Genomic DNA, 16750 nt, shown 5'->3' on the forward strand with positions numbered 1-16750 from the left:
GAATATCCATGTATGCATCTTCCAACTGAGTCTGTCTGTTACGGCCAAGGCGGATGTACGGGTACAGCAGGATTATCTTCGATTGAATTGACGTGTTTACCTAATATACATAGTAGTTTATCTGATGAATTGACGTGTTCACTAATATACACAGTAAGTTATCTGATGAATTGATGTGTTCACTAATATACATAGTAGTTTATCTGATGAACTGATGTGTTCACTAATATGCACAGTAAGTTATCTGATGAATTGATGTGTTCACTAACATACACAGTAGATTATCTGATGAATTGACATGTGTTCACTAACATACACAGTAAGTTATCTGATGAACTGATGTGTTCAATAACATACACAGTAAGTTATCTGATGAATTGATGTGTTCACTAACATACACGGTAGATTATCTGATGAATTGACATGTGTTCACTAACATACACAGTAGTTTATCTGATGAACTGATGTGTTCACTAATATACACAGTAAGTTATCTGATGAATTGACATGTGTTCACTGACATACACAGTAAGTTATTTGATGAATTGACATGTGTTCACTAACATACACAGTAGTTTATCTGATGAACTGATGTGTTCACTAATATACACAGTAAGTTATCTGATGACTTGACATGTGTTTGTTCAGTTATTCTTCATCAAGCATGTTGTAAAATTGGATTACTTAACACTTAGCTTATGTGAATCTTCAGTGTTCTTTGCTTTGTGATATATTTATGCCTTGTATTTCTTATTCTAGCTTTATCACACAGTTTGTTTCAACTATAAATTCTTGAACTCACTTTTTAGTTAAAAGAAACTTGGTGCCTTTTGGTTAACTTCTGCTCACGTGCTCTTTTTCATCCATGTTACAGCCCTATTTCTGCTGTGTTTTACTAACAGTGCTTTTCAGGTAATTAACTAGGCTGTTTATTGGAAATACAAGTCAAGAACTGTGAGGTCATTTACTTCACTGATCCTGTTTTTGGCTTTTGCTTCTTTGGATGTAGGTTCATTAAGTGAAGTTGTTTCAAACATAGGTTATGGTAGAATATAATCTATTTCTGCTCTCTCACTCTGATTGTTTTTGTAAATTACTTTAGGCTTTCTTTTATCCAACTAATCTCTTTATTGTACGTTAACACTCATAATAGGTCACCTAAATTTCAGTCATTATTGCATGTGTTATCATGCAAGGACCTTGTGGATCTGAAGGATCAGGCTTAACTAACTTTCTCTACAGGAATATCCATGTATGCATCTTCCAACTGAGTACAAAAATTAGGATTCTGTCAAACTCACGTTCTGAAGAACTTGCAGTTTTTGATTATTCCTTTGCTATTTGCTTGACTTTAATTTTATTTCTGCCTTCTTTCTTCATGTTTTCAACTGTTTTGTACTTCATTATTGCTCCAGTGTGAAAGCTCTCTCCCATTAATCCTGACAAATTTATTGAAGAAATAAAAGAGGACAATGTTTGCAGTCCTACACACAGTTTATTCAACTTTTTATGCTATTTACCAGCAGTAAGTTTTTTGCATTTAAATATTTTCCTTTTATTTTTCTGTGTGTTTATTGTGGCTTGCCAGAATGTGAAACCTCCAATATATATTGTACATTATGTGTTATTAGAAACACTGTAATGTGAATCTTGGATTTTCATAGAATATTTGTGAAATTACTTGTCAAATCTGAAAATTACAGGCAAAATTTTAAGAACTTCAGTTTTGTTTAGAAAATGATGATCAAAATGTTGTAGGCAAAATTATTCACATGTAAAATATTCATTAAAATTAAGCTACTTGTAAATAGGTGTTAAATATCTCAATAGTGTCTTTATATGTAAAATGTGAGTTACAGCCAGTTCAAGTTGAGGATATTAAAGCTAATAGCAATGAGGTTGAATCTATTTGGGTTTCTGTTAGTAGTTATAGGGGAGTGCCTTTTAGTTGGAATTTGTTACAGACCACCAAATAAAATTCATGAAATTAATGAGAAACTCTACAGCAAGATAAATAATTCAACTATTAATGAGGTTATAATTATGGGATATTTTAATTTCAAGCATATAGATTGGGAAACGTTAAGTGTCAAATCATGAGACATGTTTTTACAACTGTTCTGGATTATTTTCTCCACCAACTGATCAGAGAACCTACCAGGAACAGTGCTATATTAGATTTATTGTTACCTTCTAATACAGAAATGGTTTATAGGGTGGAGACTGGGGAACATCAAGGTGCAAGTGATCATTGCTCAATTAGATTTGATGTTTTGCTGCATATGGAAATGAGGAATAATGAGATTTTGGTTCGAAATTTCAAAAAATAGTTTTGAAGGTATGAGACGAGAATTATTTGCTGTGAATCAGGCAACTGAATTAATTGAAGATGCTGGTCAAATGTGGAAAAATATTATAAAATAAATTCTTAAATATTCAAGATAGATTATGTTCCTTATAGAAAACAAAAGGATGGTCGCAAGTAAAAAATCAAGTTGGTTCACAAAGGATAAAATTAAAGAAAAGCATTATAAATATAAGTATTTCAAATTGACTGTAATAATGAGAGACTTGGAAGATTGAAGATCAAGAGAGTTTGTTAAATAGGAAATTAAAAAGTATATGAAAAAGATTAGTTGAAAATGTGAAAATTAATAGTAATGATTTCTTTAAATACATTGAAAGCAATATGTTAAGATGAGAGTGGAGCCTTTGAGGAATGATAAGGAAGACTCAAACTGATGATCATGTCATGGCTGGGTTATTAATTCTACTTTTTCTTCAGTTTTTACTAACACAGTTTAGAACATGTTACTACAGTTAATAAGTAAGAAATGAGAAAATTAAAAATTTAAGTGTTTTTTATCTTTTCTGTAAAAATATAAGGGAACCTTTCTTTTTAATGTTTTTAACAGTTTACACCAGAAAAATTAGAGATTTTTGTTTTTACAGGCTGATTTCCATAGTTAACCAGGAATTTACAGATTTTTTATACCAGACTGAATCAGTATTTTAAACTCTACATATTTTCAGGGTGTCTTTTTTTTTCCTTACATCCTGTTTTTTCTAGGTTTTTGCTGAATATAGCAGATATAGTGTGACTGCCATATCACATTTTTCTTTACTTTCACTTACAACGTCTTGTGATAACTGAACTCTGACATACTTTTGTTATTTAGTGTCTAAGGCTTTGTTTTGATTGACAAGACTGACCCTGGATCATTCCACAGCTCTCACATGTTCCCTGTATATATAATAGATCTCTGGACACTTCCCTTCATGCACACTTGTCTAGTAAATGCAATCTTATCCACCAGTATCTTTTTTGATTAAAAAATAATGAAACTTTGCTTTATACAGTGCAATACAATGGTGTAAAGACTGTCACTGAAATATCTAGTGCATATATTTGATGGAGCATTAATTACGTATGTATACTGGAAGTCAAAATAGTAATTAAAAACAATAATATTTATTGCATAATATTCTTTTCTGTAATAAACTTATTTTGTTTTAAAATTTCAGGAGCATTATTTTGTGTGGGTGGTAGAGGAATACCGGAAGAGCCATTTGCAACTATTGAGTGTTATAGCTGGCTTCATAACCAATGGTTCAGAATTATAGAAATGACTACCAGAAGACGCCATGTAGGTTGTGCTTCAGCAGGAGGTATTTTTATCTCACTTTTAATTACAATGTTTTTGTTTATCTCCTTAGAAGAAGATCAATAATAAAGAAATGAGGAACCCTACCAGCATTCAAAAAAATGTGGAGTATTAACTTGTAACTTTTAATCAGGTTGTGGTAGGTTTCTTAATATTTATAGGTATAATGTTTGTATAAGCTCTTGTTTCAAAAAAAAAAAAGAATTCTAAAAAAATAAATCACCTCCACACACAAAAATGCTACTTCCCTTGTGTGTCTCCCTATGAGATTTGCAAGCCACTAACCTTGAGCTAACTCCCACCTAAATTCATGTGTTTAACATGAACTGCACTGATGCATTATGATATCAACATGTGGCAATAGCTCTCCACCAGTAGGAGGGGAACACAACCTCCATGTACAGTAATTTCCCATATGCACTTTCATTCTTTTCCTTGGTACTGCATTGAACAAGTGTGCTCAAAAATTCTTGTCTGGGCTCAGTTTAAGGAGATTTGCATTGGTTAACAAAACTTTAGTTTCTGATACGATTACTTACCTCTGCTTACAGTTACAGCTATTCTCGAGTTGACTGCCCTCTAGTGCACAAAGTTTTGCTCACTACTAGCCTTGAAACTTCCATCTGATTCCTTGTGTATACCACATGGTTCAGCTACATTTAAGCATGTGAATTAGCATGCGACAGTCCTCCATTGATAGGAGTGCGACAAACCTTCCTATCACAGCTGACTCCCTCTGTGCAGTTGAACTCAAGCTTCACTTCTTGATATGGCATGACAGTGCTTAAGACCTAGTGTTTAATTTCAAACTTTTTTTTTGCTTCTTTAGTGGATTTTGAAAATATTCAGTTACTAATTTTCACATTTCAAAGTATTGTTTGTAATCCACTATCGAGTTGGATTTCTTTATTTAATTGTGAATTATATTTCTTACTCCATTACTAGTAGTCAGTCAATTCTTATGAATTCACAATTTAATATTATGACTACAGATGATACCAGCATTCTAAAGCCTGTGACAGTGGCTGCAGGTGAAGAAAGTGTCAGCTGCAGTTTGTCGGGAGATGGTTTTTTCATGCAAGTTGAAGGATTTCCTTATCTATAAACAATTTTGCTATTACTTAAGGTCTTAGATTAAGATGATGCAGACTTGGACAGCCTCCTCCCCCCCCTCTTGCGTTGCTGTGCAGACACATTTTCAGCCTATTGAAGCACCTAGACTTCAGTCACTATTTTTAGACTTGATATCACAGGTATGTTTTGTTTTTTGTCTTTGTCACTCATATCATTTGATCCTCCCCTTCTTTATTAACTGCAGCACCTAGTTCTGAGTTTTGTTTTTTTCCCCTTTGCTTTATATTGGGGTACAAGTGAAATGTTTTGCAGATCAATTACATGCAGGGGATACTATGCTCTGCCTCCCACATACTGCAGAGACTCGTGCATTTGCATATCGTCGTTCAACAAACCCTTGGGTCAGTCGAGTTTTTGTCAAAAGGACTCTCCATTGTTTTCCTCACACCTCGTGCCTTATCCTCTGTCCCATTTCTTCCCCCCTCCCCCTCAAAATACTGTTTCCTACCAGTGTCTCACAGAACCAGTTCAAGACCTTCTCATCAAGGGTGTCATTGAAATAATTTCTCCTATACTTCCAGGATTCTATTCCTGGCCTTTTTCATCCCCAAGAAGACCTGATATTGTCATCCTGTTTTTGATCTCTTCTATCTGGATCACTTCCTTGACGTGCTTCAGTTCACAATCAAATCCTACCTATTCTTGAGATGGGCATTTCTTCCAGGGCTTTGGATGACAAAAATCAATGTGTCCAATGCTTATCTTCACATCTCTATTGCTTGGGCTTTATGTCACTCTCTATGTTTTTTCCATGAAGATCACATTTATCAATTTCGAGCTCTTCCTTTCTGGCTAGCATCGGCACCCTTTGATTTCTGTCAAGTGGTCTGGTCATTTGTCCGATTCCTACATTTTCACGGGCTCAATTTCCATCTTTATATGGACAACTGGTTTCTCTGGCTCCATCCTTTGCAGAGTCTTCCTCACAAACCCAACTTCTCATCAGAGAAGCTGCTTGAGTTGGTTGGTTTATCAAGGTGGAGAAGTCCGCCCCACTCAACATCTTGTTCATCTGTGGGTGTTTTTTTTCAACTCATATCTCAGTTGAGCCCAGACTTCTCTTCGTCTGTGAACCATGGAGTTTTTTCAATTCAGAGGGCACTATCAGCACCTTCTCTAGTTGTGGGAGAGGTTCTGTTTGTTTTGAGGACTGAAGGCTCTTATCCCTCTGGGCCATACCCACATGTGTTCCTTGCAGTGGATACTACAAGATCAATGGCACCTCATTAGGGACCCTCTGGATTTACAGAAACCCCTTCCTACCTCCCTTCAGTCTGACTTTCTCTGGTGGTTAGACAGGGGCAGCATGACAGTGAGATATTGGAGGTACCTTTTCCTCCTCCCCATCCGGATCTCCACGTCTTCACAGATGTCTCAGGAGGAGTTAGGTCTTCACATCAACCTTTTGGTTTTACTTGCTGTTCATCAGGCAATGGTTCATTTTCTGTCAGCTCTGCAAGGCATGAAAGTTATGATTCTCAACAGTTGTCTCTTACGTCACCAGTCAAGAGAGCACTCTGTCCCGATCTTTATGTTACCATACTCTAGATCTCCTCTTCTGGGCTCACAGCCATCAAATTTGTTTCTTGGCTTGTCACATACTGGGTGCCCTCAATCTTGTTGTGGATTGTTTGTCCCATCCAAACAGGATTCTACCCACCGAGTAGTCTCTTGACCCCAGGTCTGATTCTTTCCAACTGGGTGCATTTGCCACTCATTTAAATGCCATACATCCTCTCTTTTGGCTCCAGTTCCACATTATTTAACTTAGAAGGATATTTTCCTTTATACGTACTCTCCCATCTATCTTCTACCCTGAATAATTTCTCTCATCCAATCCATTCCATGTCAGATACTTGATGAAGGGCTATTGTTGAATGGTGACATCATCATGCACTAGTGCAGTTCACATGAATTTAGGTGGGAGTTAGCTCAAACCTAGTAGCATACAAATCTCATAGGCACACACACACACACAAGGGAAATAATAATATGTAGAGGTGAGTATTTATTGGAAATACATTTTTCAGATTAGAAAAATGTTAATTCACTTTTCAGTGAAGTTTCAACATGATTATATATTTTCAAGTGTATAGCTTTGAAAAGTTAGTTTATTCAATTTTCAATTCATTTTAATGCTAGTAGTTTTAATTTCAAGCAGTTATGTACTTTAGCCTTGTAAAAAAATAGAAGCAAACAAGTTATGGAAGAGATTATATTTATGGGATTAGACAATAGAAACAAATTGTCAATAATTTTGAATTTTTAAATTCTTATATACTGATCTTTAATTATCATACTTAATTTCCTTTTTTAATTAAAAATGTTTGGTTTCAGATATTAGTTAGTGTTCAAAGAAGCAGTGGCTTGAAAAGCTGTGATGTTTGTACTATTTGAAGCAGTGTTGATGTAGAACATTTTTATTCTCATTTAAGCCTATAAAATAAGTGCTACATAACTTAATTTTGCATCATTATTGAATTTGTCTAGAAACTTGTATTTAAAAAGGATAATATATTGTGGAGTTTGATCATATAAAACATATTCTGTTTAAAAGTGTTCAAATTTTGAAAGTGAATTTGATTAATATGAAATGTACACATAGTTTGGTTTGTATGTTTTGTGGTTTCAAACTGTTAAAGCAGTTTGCAATACTTTTTTTATGAGTTACATTCAGTTGAAAATTTTCTTAGCATTTCTAAGAAATTGAAAATTCTACTTTTATATTCAAAATGTTTTAGTTCAGATTCATTTTATACACATTTGCAAAAAAACAACTAACCACCAAAAAGTAGTAAAATGTATGTACATGTGGGTAATGAAATTCTTGCCCTAATTAGACATAATTAAGAGACATTTACACAAACAATATAGGCTCAGTGATGATGTTGAAAATGTTGGAAACCATAATCAAGAATACATGTTCATGTATTTTTTATCTTGCTTTTCTATGAATACATATATGTTTATCTCCTATAAATATGTAAAATCTGTTTTTTCATGTAACAACAGGAAAAATATATGCAGTTGGAGGTTGTGATGAAAAACAACATCTAGCCAGTGGAGAAGTTTTTGATCCAGTTACAAACAAGTGGACGTTACTCTCACCAATGCTGACTCCCAGGTAAAGTTTGAAATTCATTTCTTAGTTATTAATCTTGCTTATTTCAATCAGCATTTTTGTTTTTTAAAAATCTAGAGATCATGTAAGATTGTCTAGTTTTTTGTACGTTTGGCTGTATGCAGGAATATAATATGGGATTTTCACAAAAAATAACAAAAAAGTATTTCAACAAAAATTAATTCAAATAATATACATTTATTCATAAATATTTAAAAATGTATTGTTTGATATTATATATAAGTGATTCAAAAAATGAAATTCCTTCTCCCCCCTTTTTTATTTCCAAAAAAAAATATTAAGAAACATGAGCTACTGAAGTGATAAAGCAATTTAAGAACATTTTGAACACCCAGGGCTGGATTATGGTCTTAGTCGGTCAAGACACATCATAAGTATATAAATTATTACTTCTAGTACTTTTACTTATGTCAGTTTGCTGCCTTTATAATATTATTTATGTACATCTATACATGTTATTGGAAAACAAAAGCTAAATTTCTATTACTTACTAAGTTAGTTCAAGTGAAAAACAGATCTTTTATTACTATTGCAAAAACATCTGAAAAATACATGAAATTTAAATATCGACTTTTCGTGACTTTTGATGTGCAAACTTGTATATGATATCATTAAAAGAAATTCTGTATATTAACTCAAACGAAAGCAGATCATAGTCAAATATGCCCCATAGTCGATCATTGACAGCTATTGACTGATTTCAAATTTTAAAATGGCCTCTCTCCTTCACAGTTGGTTCAAAAGATTGACAAATACATATAAAAATAGACATTAGGAAAAAAATTAGTCAGTTTATGGTTAAGCAGAAATTTAGCATATCTAGAGCTGTTCCAAAATCTGAATACTTGGAAAACATTATAAACTCATCAACAAAATCTTCTTCAAGATCATTTGCATCAAAAGTGACAAATTCTTTTGATCTGCGAGTACTTACAGCTTCACTTAGTTCCTTGTACTGAGTTAGAAAATCAGATCTTTCGGTGATTTGAGGGTAGACTTTTCTTCATTTATGTATTTTCATCTATGATGATTGGATATGTGTCAGTATGAAACTTCTGTAATCCAATTCTGATTGGCTCATCTCCATTGCCTTTATCAAATAAGTGCTTTATCTTTGGGATTTGTTTAGTTTCATTTGAGTATTCTGTGGACAATACTAATGCCTTGGCTTTTTTTTTCAAATGAGTCAAATTTGTCTACTTCTAACATTGAAGATAAATACAAATGCAATGCATCATAGCTTTGTACCATAGAGCATATTTCAATGCCTGGTTCTTGGAAAACTTTGTTCACACTATTTGTGTTATGTAAAATATCATTCCATACAACAAATAGAAGAGCAGTGTTCAGTTTAATTAACTTATTGACTAAAGATTTGGCTTAATAAACTGCAGCTGTGTTATTCTGCTATGTCAGTTAAGGCCTTATTGATTTCTGTGTAGTTCAGTGTCATTACTTTGGTGACTTCATTGAGCATACCACTGGATTTTGGACAAGCTTTTCACAGCATAAATCTTTTTGGGCAAGTTATGCATCAATATTGACTATTTATGAGGAGAAAGTAACAGAAAATTGTACAATCAGCATATCAGAATACTTTACTGCTTTATTACAACATTCAGTTGTTTCAGTCCCGACTAGATTCATACTGTAAGCTGCACATGGTATCCACTTAACCATAGTATTGACTTCTGAAAATCATGATTGAACCCCACATTATGTTCCTGCCACATTGTTTGCATTGTCATAACACTGACCGTGACAATAATATTAATGTCATTTGACTCCAGAAATTCTCTGGCTGTACTGAAAATATATTTTGAATCATGTTTCTCTAAAGTTCAACAAGAGTTACACCACTTCTTAAGTAGCATATAATTGTGGTCAGTTGATCAGTTTGACCTATGTGAGTCATGGAGTCAATACTAAAGAGGAGTATTTAACTGCTCTTATTTTTGCAATCATTGTAAAATGTACTTTTAAAGCTAAGAGTTGTATGAATTCATCACAAATGGTGGAAGAGATATAAGAAACTGTGCCTGTACCTTTGTTCAACACATTCTCCGTTTGCAACTTTAACAACAAAAACTTCTTTAATTAACATAGCATCTCTTTCAGTCATTTTTGTTGTATCTCACTATTGGTTAGATTTTTGTTAATATTTTGGTTGGGTAGATTTTGAATAAGATGGTTTGTAAGGTCAGATGACAAAGCCCAATCAACCTTTAACAAATTCAAAATTTAGTTAAGCATCTTTACTGTCAATGTATGACAATAAATTTGCCATTAAAATTGTTTTTAATTCGAATTTTAATATTATATAAGTTTTAATTTCATAACTTAAAAGGATATATTAGAAAATTTGCATAATATTCATTCTTGTGTATCACATGACTCTCCATACTCTGAACTGTCCATTTTCAGTTATCTTCCACCCCATAAATGATCTTCTGAGTTTAACATAATCTACAGGTTTATAGTATAGATGTCTGAGATGGTGTAATTTTATAATATCCAATCTTACTTTCATACTACGATATAAACCAGAAAATCTAATCCACTTTCCACACCCACCTATGACAACCTCTTTTTCACCAAATGTCAATAATTTTCTCCATCAGTTGCTTCTTGATTATTTATAACCAAGAGAAAGGTGTTTTAATATTCTGAATTCATTATAATGCTAAATTGTTCTTGCAATGGCTTATGAGTTATTATTGCACCAGTTTATTTTTAACTATTGGAGAGAAACCATTAACCAGCTAAAGGTATTACTTTAAGTATGTTATAGCTGAATTAGAAAGTCAGATAAATTATAACTTTTATAGGACACTGTCTTCTTCATGTGTGTTATTATTTTGTATTCTAAGTTACATATTTGAACTAAAAAAACAAACTCTGAGATGCTTTTGAGGTAGACATTAACATGAGTGCAAAAAAACTTGAAAACGTGACTTCACTGGTAAGTACTACATTTATTCATTTTTTATGTGTATTTTTTTATTTCTGTATTGTAATAAAAGCACCTAAAATGTCAAAATTTGAAATTTATTAGGTTAAATATGAAAAAATAAATTAAAAAGTAAATAAAAACCTAAATAGCACAAGCATGTCTGCATAGGTCAAATGTTTAATTGAAAATATCATAAGTCGGTGCACTGTGACTAGAGTGCCTAGTACTTAACCTGGTACTGCCCATTGTTCTCTAGCTCCTGATACTTACCTGTACAAGGGTCAGTGATCCAAAAAAGGACAAAATTTAAAAGGAACATCTGAACAAGTTTCCTTTAATGCTCAAATTAACAATATTGTCCTCAGCTGTGCCTATTATTTTAATCTTATAATTACTGTTGGAATCTATATAGGTCCATCAGCTTTTTAAGCATACGTTTCAAAACTAAATTGTTCATTAGTCCATGAATATTGGTGAAAGAGCCCCTAATAACATAAATGTTGCAAAAAATGTAAACAAAAATATCATCAATATCACAGTAATGCCACTAGTTACTGTTGGAATCTCCCCCTATGTATTTTACAAACAAAATGAGGGATTTAATCAATTTTATTTGGTCAATCTTTTCATAACTAGGGTGACCATATGTCCCATTTTTTGTGGTTTGTGTCAGTGTCCCAAGAAAAGTTCTTGGGATGCACAAAATGTCCCAGTTTTATGATAAAGACATCAAACTTTCAGTCACATTGAATCACAAATGTAATAGGTCTACCTGACCTAGGTCAAGCTCATGGTTGTAACGTGCACTCTCCTGCTGCCAGATTCACTTGAAAGTTCTATCTGTGCATGGTGAGAAACCCAGATCTGAGTATGGAGACAGTTAAGGTAGTGCTTATCGTCAAAACACACTTTACACAGTCCTATTGAAGTTTATGACTGTTTAAAAAATGGATATTTCTGGATTATAAGTTAGGTTTGTGTTCAAAAGCTCATTCTCCAGCCACAAATTCAAAGGTAGTTCTAAACAATTAAAGGTTCATCAGGTGGCGTTCAAGCAGTGTTGGATTTATTTATTTTTTTTGTTATCAGAAGCCATTTGAAAATGCTTGAATAGAAATCACAAATTAAAGTCCCTTGGTGGGACAGTGGTAAGTGTACAGACTTACAATTCTAAAATCTGGGGTTTGATTCCCTGTGGTGGATACACCAGATAGCCCAATGTGGCTTTGATCTAAAACAAACAAATAACAAATTAAATGTCATTTACCTGGAAATTTTGATCTTTTTATTCATATAATGCCCATTACTTAAACAAAGGTAGTTGTATTAAAAAATAGTATCATCAAAACTTTATAGATAACTTCTTTCATGCATTGGAGCAGACTATTATGATGAAACTGAAGCATGGTTATGTTTAGTGGTTGCATTGCTACCATTGAATAAACTAAATGCTTAGTGTACAAGACATAAGGAAAGTATTATGGTTGAATAAGTATGAAAATTAAAATATATGCTAACACTAATATTTTAATGTTGGAAAAGAAGCACCAGCGTAACTACACTTTCCTCCTCCTCATCAAAGCATATGTTTAACTAATGATAGTGTTGTTAAAAAAAAAGTGACTTACAATAACACACTTTTTTGTAACTTTTTGTCATAGTTGAAGGTCTGTATTTATTTTCTAATCAAATTGTTAGTGTCATTCTCTTCTCTTTTGCTGCATATTTTTTATTATGTTTAATAGGTATGTTTGATTAATCAACAGTTTTATGTTAAAACAACTGCAGTTGTTAACCTGCTTGGAACAGCGGCTGTTAAATAAAGATTTGTGTTGTTTAAATCAGCTGCAATAGGGTGCTCTTGCAATGGAGCTTACTGTATGTAGCTATATGAGTATTTCACATAGCATCAAATATGTGTACATGAATAACATGCATTTTTTTATTTTTGTCTCAAAAAATAAACGTGATTATTGTTCTATATATTTTACTTTTAAACAACACACAAATGTTTAATTTGGTTTGTGTGGATTAGATGTAAAAGAAAGTGGTTTTCAACCAAATATAAACTGGTAATATATATATTACTAATTATTCAAATTAGTACAATTGATGATTCAAACCTTCATTCAATAATTTGTTCTAAACCTTTGTAGGTCAAAAGTTACCCTCTGATACAGCCATAGTACTAGGTAAAAATGAAGGGATCTCGGAAATTAACATGCTGACAGTTTTATAAATTTTTTACATTTTAGCAGTTATACATTTACATTTGGAAACTATAATCTATTGAAGATAATGATATACTAATGTCTCGCATTTTCACATTGATACTGCTTCTCATATTACTATATGCCAAACCTTTTATTGATATAATTGAGACTCCAGAATGTTGGCCATTGATGATATAAATCTAGTGTACATGAAAGATGAAAGTAGAATTAAAAGTAGGCTTAAATTTCATTTTTAAACATGCATCTACATCATATACTGTTCTATCATTTGCTTGAAACATTTACTGTACTGAGAAGCTCCTCAGTTTTTCAAGTCCTATAAGACAAAGTCAAAATGTCTGACCTATTGTTTGAAAGCCTTTTTTTATTTTTTAGTCTCTGCATTAAGTTAGAAGTTTATTGGTTGTGCATTTTATTCATTACAGCCATGCTACTTCAATTTTATGTCTTTGTTTTTTTTTGTTGCTTTTTCAAAGACAAAAAAAAATTCAGAAAAAAATATCTGAATAGAGATCTTATATTTGCATGAGTTATAAGTGGAATCAGCTGTTATATGTTAATAAAGTCTTAGATGAAATATGTAATTATTTATTAATAGTTATGACTTTCTAATTTCATGTTATTGGTCTGTTGAATTTTAAAATGATACTGCATATTGTTTATGTTTTAGGTTTTTTTTCTAAGTAATTCTACTTATTTGTTTCACCATCTTAACTTGTAATATAAAAAAAAAACTATGGATAACTTATTTTGATAACAAATTAAAAATAATATTCAATAATTTGAGATGGTTGTTTAACAACACTAAGATGTCTCGACTATGGTGTATTATTTTTTGTTAACCATCTGTTCTTTCTCTTAACAGCAGTGTAATTTTTGTACACTGTATTTCAGTATTTGGCTTATGAATTTAATGTGTAATTGAAAGTACATCTTAAACCTTTAAAAGTTTATAAATCAATTCTATTTCCATGAATTTAACATGTAAAAAAATTAATATTTGATATTTATCAGATTCATCATAAGCTTTTTTTTTCTAGCAGAATGACATTTTATTAATCATTTGAACTTGGTATTGTAAATTGCTTGATTTAAAGTAAAAAATCTATGTGTTAACAAAATTTAGTTTTAAATGTATTTTTATAATTCAGCCCGTCTTTTAAATAGAAACTATTTAAATTATGTATTATTCATGTGTGTATGTAGGAGAGGACTGGGCCTGTGCTGCTTAGAAGGACCAATATATGCTGTAGGTGGGCTCAATGATAGCAGTTTCTTTGCTACAGTAGAAAGATATGATATCAACTCCGATAGTTGGAGCACTGTAGCTAGTATGAACACACCACGAGGAGGAGTTGCTGTTGTTGCACTTAAGGTGAGTACTTAATACTTTTTTTTTCAAGTTGGATAATAATTCATGAGACAGTAAGCAGATTAAGAAGTAATGTTAGATTACTGTGCTTGAGTTGGATAACAATACACTAGACAGTAAACAGAAAAAGTTTTTTAGTTTACTGAGCATCATTTGGAAGTATCATTAATTTGCTTGAATTGGATAGCATTTCACTGAACAATAACATATTAAGAAGTTGTTTTAGGTTACTGAGCTTGAGTTGGATAAAAATTCACTGGATAATAAAGAAATTAAGAAATAATTTTAGATAACTGAGCTTGAGTTGAATAACAACTTACTGGATAATTAAGTAGAGTGAAGTCTAAATGTATGTATTAGTACGTATACTTCTGAAGTACATATCAGCACCACTTGTAACTATAGTTGTGTCATCTTGTCCATGAGAGTGATATATATTCGAACACTGTTTTAAACTGAAATATTACTGTGCTTATTTTCATGTTTCAACCCTTCCTTGCTTAGAACTATTGGAAATAATATATTTAATTTAAGATTCCAGGATATTTATGCTCCAACAGAAATGCTGTACCGAGAGAGCAGGAATAGTTTGTTACATTTTGCAGTGTAAATATGCACTAAAAATATTATTTCTCTTTTTTTTTATAGTAAAGTCAAAACACTAATACAAAAAGATAAAATCAAAACTAATGACCTTCAAATTTTATTTATTCCACACAGTTTATAAAAATATAGTAGTTTGTCACTTCTTTTCAGAATTGCTCAACTCATCATCTGTTAGAGTTAATTGATTTAAATATTTTACCTAAATAAGAATTGATATTTTTAATAACAACATTTAATTGGAGATACTTCTGCTACAACACTTAGCTACTTTCTTTTGTCTGAGAAAAATTAGACATTCTACTCCTCTCTTTTTCTGCCCTCCCTCCTGAATCTGTTTTCTATCTTTGCAACTTTACAATCTCTTAAATCTCATTCTGAGAATTATGAAATGTGTATGCTGATTTGCATACTGTAGGTCAATGTTTTGCTTATGTATTTAATATATAATTGAAGATATATCTAAAATCCTTTAAGATTTATCAATTAATTAAATCAATTCTATTTACACTCTGAGAATTAAGAAATGTGTTGTGATATATCTTGACCTCTATTCCTAGAATCTGGTCTGTTGCCACTAGTTGTGTAAAATTACATCAACCTGACATCTGCATGTCACTTCTACTACATTATATGATCAGATTTTACTCGCAATTTATCAGAGTTAGAAAGTGGGCGAGATTGTTATACTAGTCATATTTGAGCTACATTTTTTACTATTAAAATGTTAATTTGAAAAACATATCCTAAACTCTACCATAACATGCAACTAAAGTCACCACATTACAATCTATAGTGAAAAGAAACAGAGAAAGGAGCCTGATGCCTCTGAAGTTAGAAAAATTGTGGACCTGTAATATTGGTCTCACAGAATAGTGTTGATGAGGAATTATATCTTTGTGGTCACGAACAATGTTGAGAGTAACTTACCTTAACAACATGGTGAGAGGGTTAAGAGCCTGACTGATCAGTCATAGCAGTCAGAACATACACATTCCATGTAGACTTTTCAATCACACATAAAGTAGTCTAAAGTCTACTCATTTAAGCATTCAAAAATGAAGCTGTATAATCTCAATTGATGATTACTAGGATCATTGCATTGTGGAAAATGACCAAGAAACATGCCATATTTTGACCAAATCAGATCACCTTAAAAATAGCTATACTAAATCATAGTCATAAATAATTGGGAGTGAACTGTACTCTCCACCCCTATCCTAAAACGTAGTCAAGCACTAAATATGCACCTAACAACCCAGACCAAATATCATTCCAGGCATAATGCTTCCTTATGAGGCTATTGGAAAGTAGGTAATCTGTTAAAAAAAAAGCCTGTTCTTCTCACCACAGAAAATTGGTCATCACGCTTTATCATTTGTGTGTTACTCTCCAATTCACATTTTAATATGTAAAATAGAATTGAAATCACTGAAACCCCAGCACCCTTATATCCAAATTTGTGGCTAAGTAGATTTTTATTTGCAAGTAAATCTGAGAAACTTTCTGAACCACAGTTGCTCTGAATGGCAACATGAGGGAAATAAAAATTCTATTTCCATAAAAAAAAAAAGAAAAATAAAATATTTTTTCTGTAAAAGAGTTTCTGTATCTGCCTCACCCAAAAAAATAGCCAATTTTCTAATC

General features: G+C 32.1%; 1 protein-coding gene across 5 annotated transcripts in view; it reads left to right on the plus strand.

The window, feature by feature from the left end:
- The window catches only part of LOC106478284 (kelch-like protein 8), a 70517-nt gene that overhangs the window by 28794 nt on the left and 24973 nt on the right, over window positions 1-16750 (plus strand). For all 5 annotated transcript variants that reach the window (XM_022381865.1, XM_022381866.1, XM_013938814.2 and 2 more), the window contains 3 exons: window positions 3526-3669; window positions 7812-7923; window positions 14335-14503. In XM_022381865.1, the coding sequence (XP_022237573.1) occupies window positions 3526-3669; window positions 7812-7923; window positions 14335-14503 (425 nt within the window). The remainder of the gene's footprint in view (window positions 1-3525; window positions 3670-7811; window positions 7924-14334; window positions 14504-16750) is intronic.

This window comes from Limulus polyphemus, unplaced genomic scaffold (assembly GCF_000517525.1).
Source record: "Limulus polyphemus unplaced genomic scaffold, Limulus_polyphemus-2.1.2 Scaffold196, whole genome shotgun sequence".
NCBI classification, from domain to species: domain Eukaryota; kingdom Metazoa; phylum Arthropoda; class Merostomata; order Xiphosura; family Limulidae; genus Limulus; species Limulus polyphemus.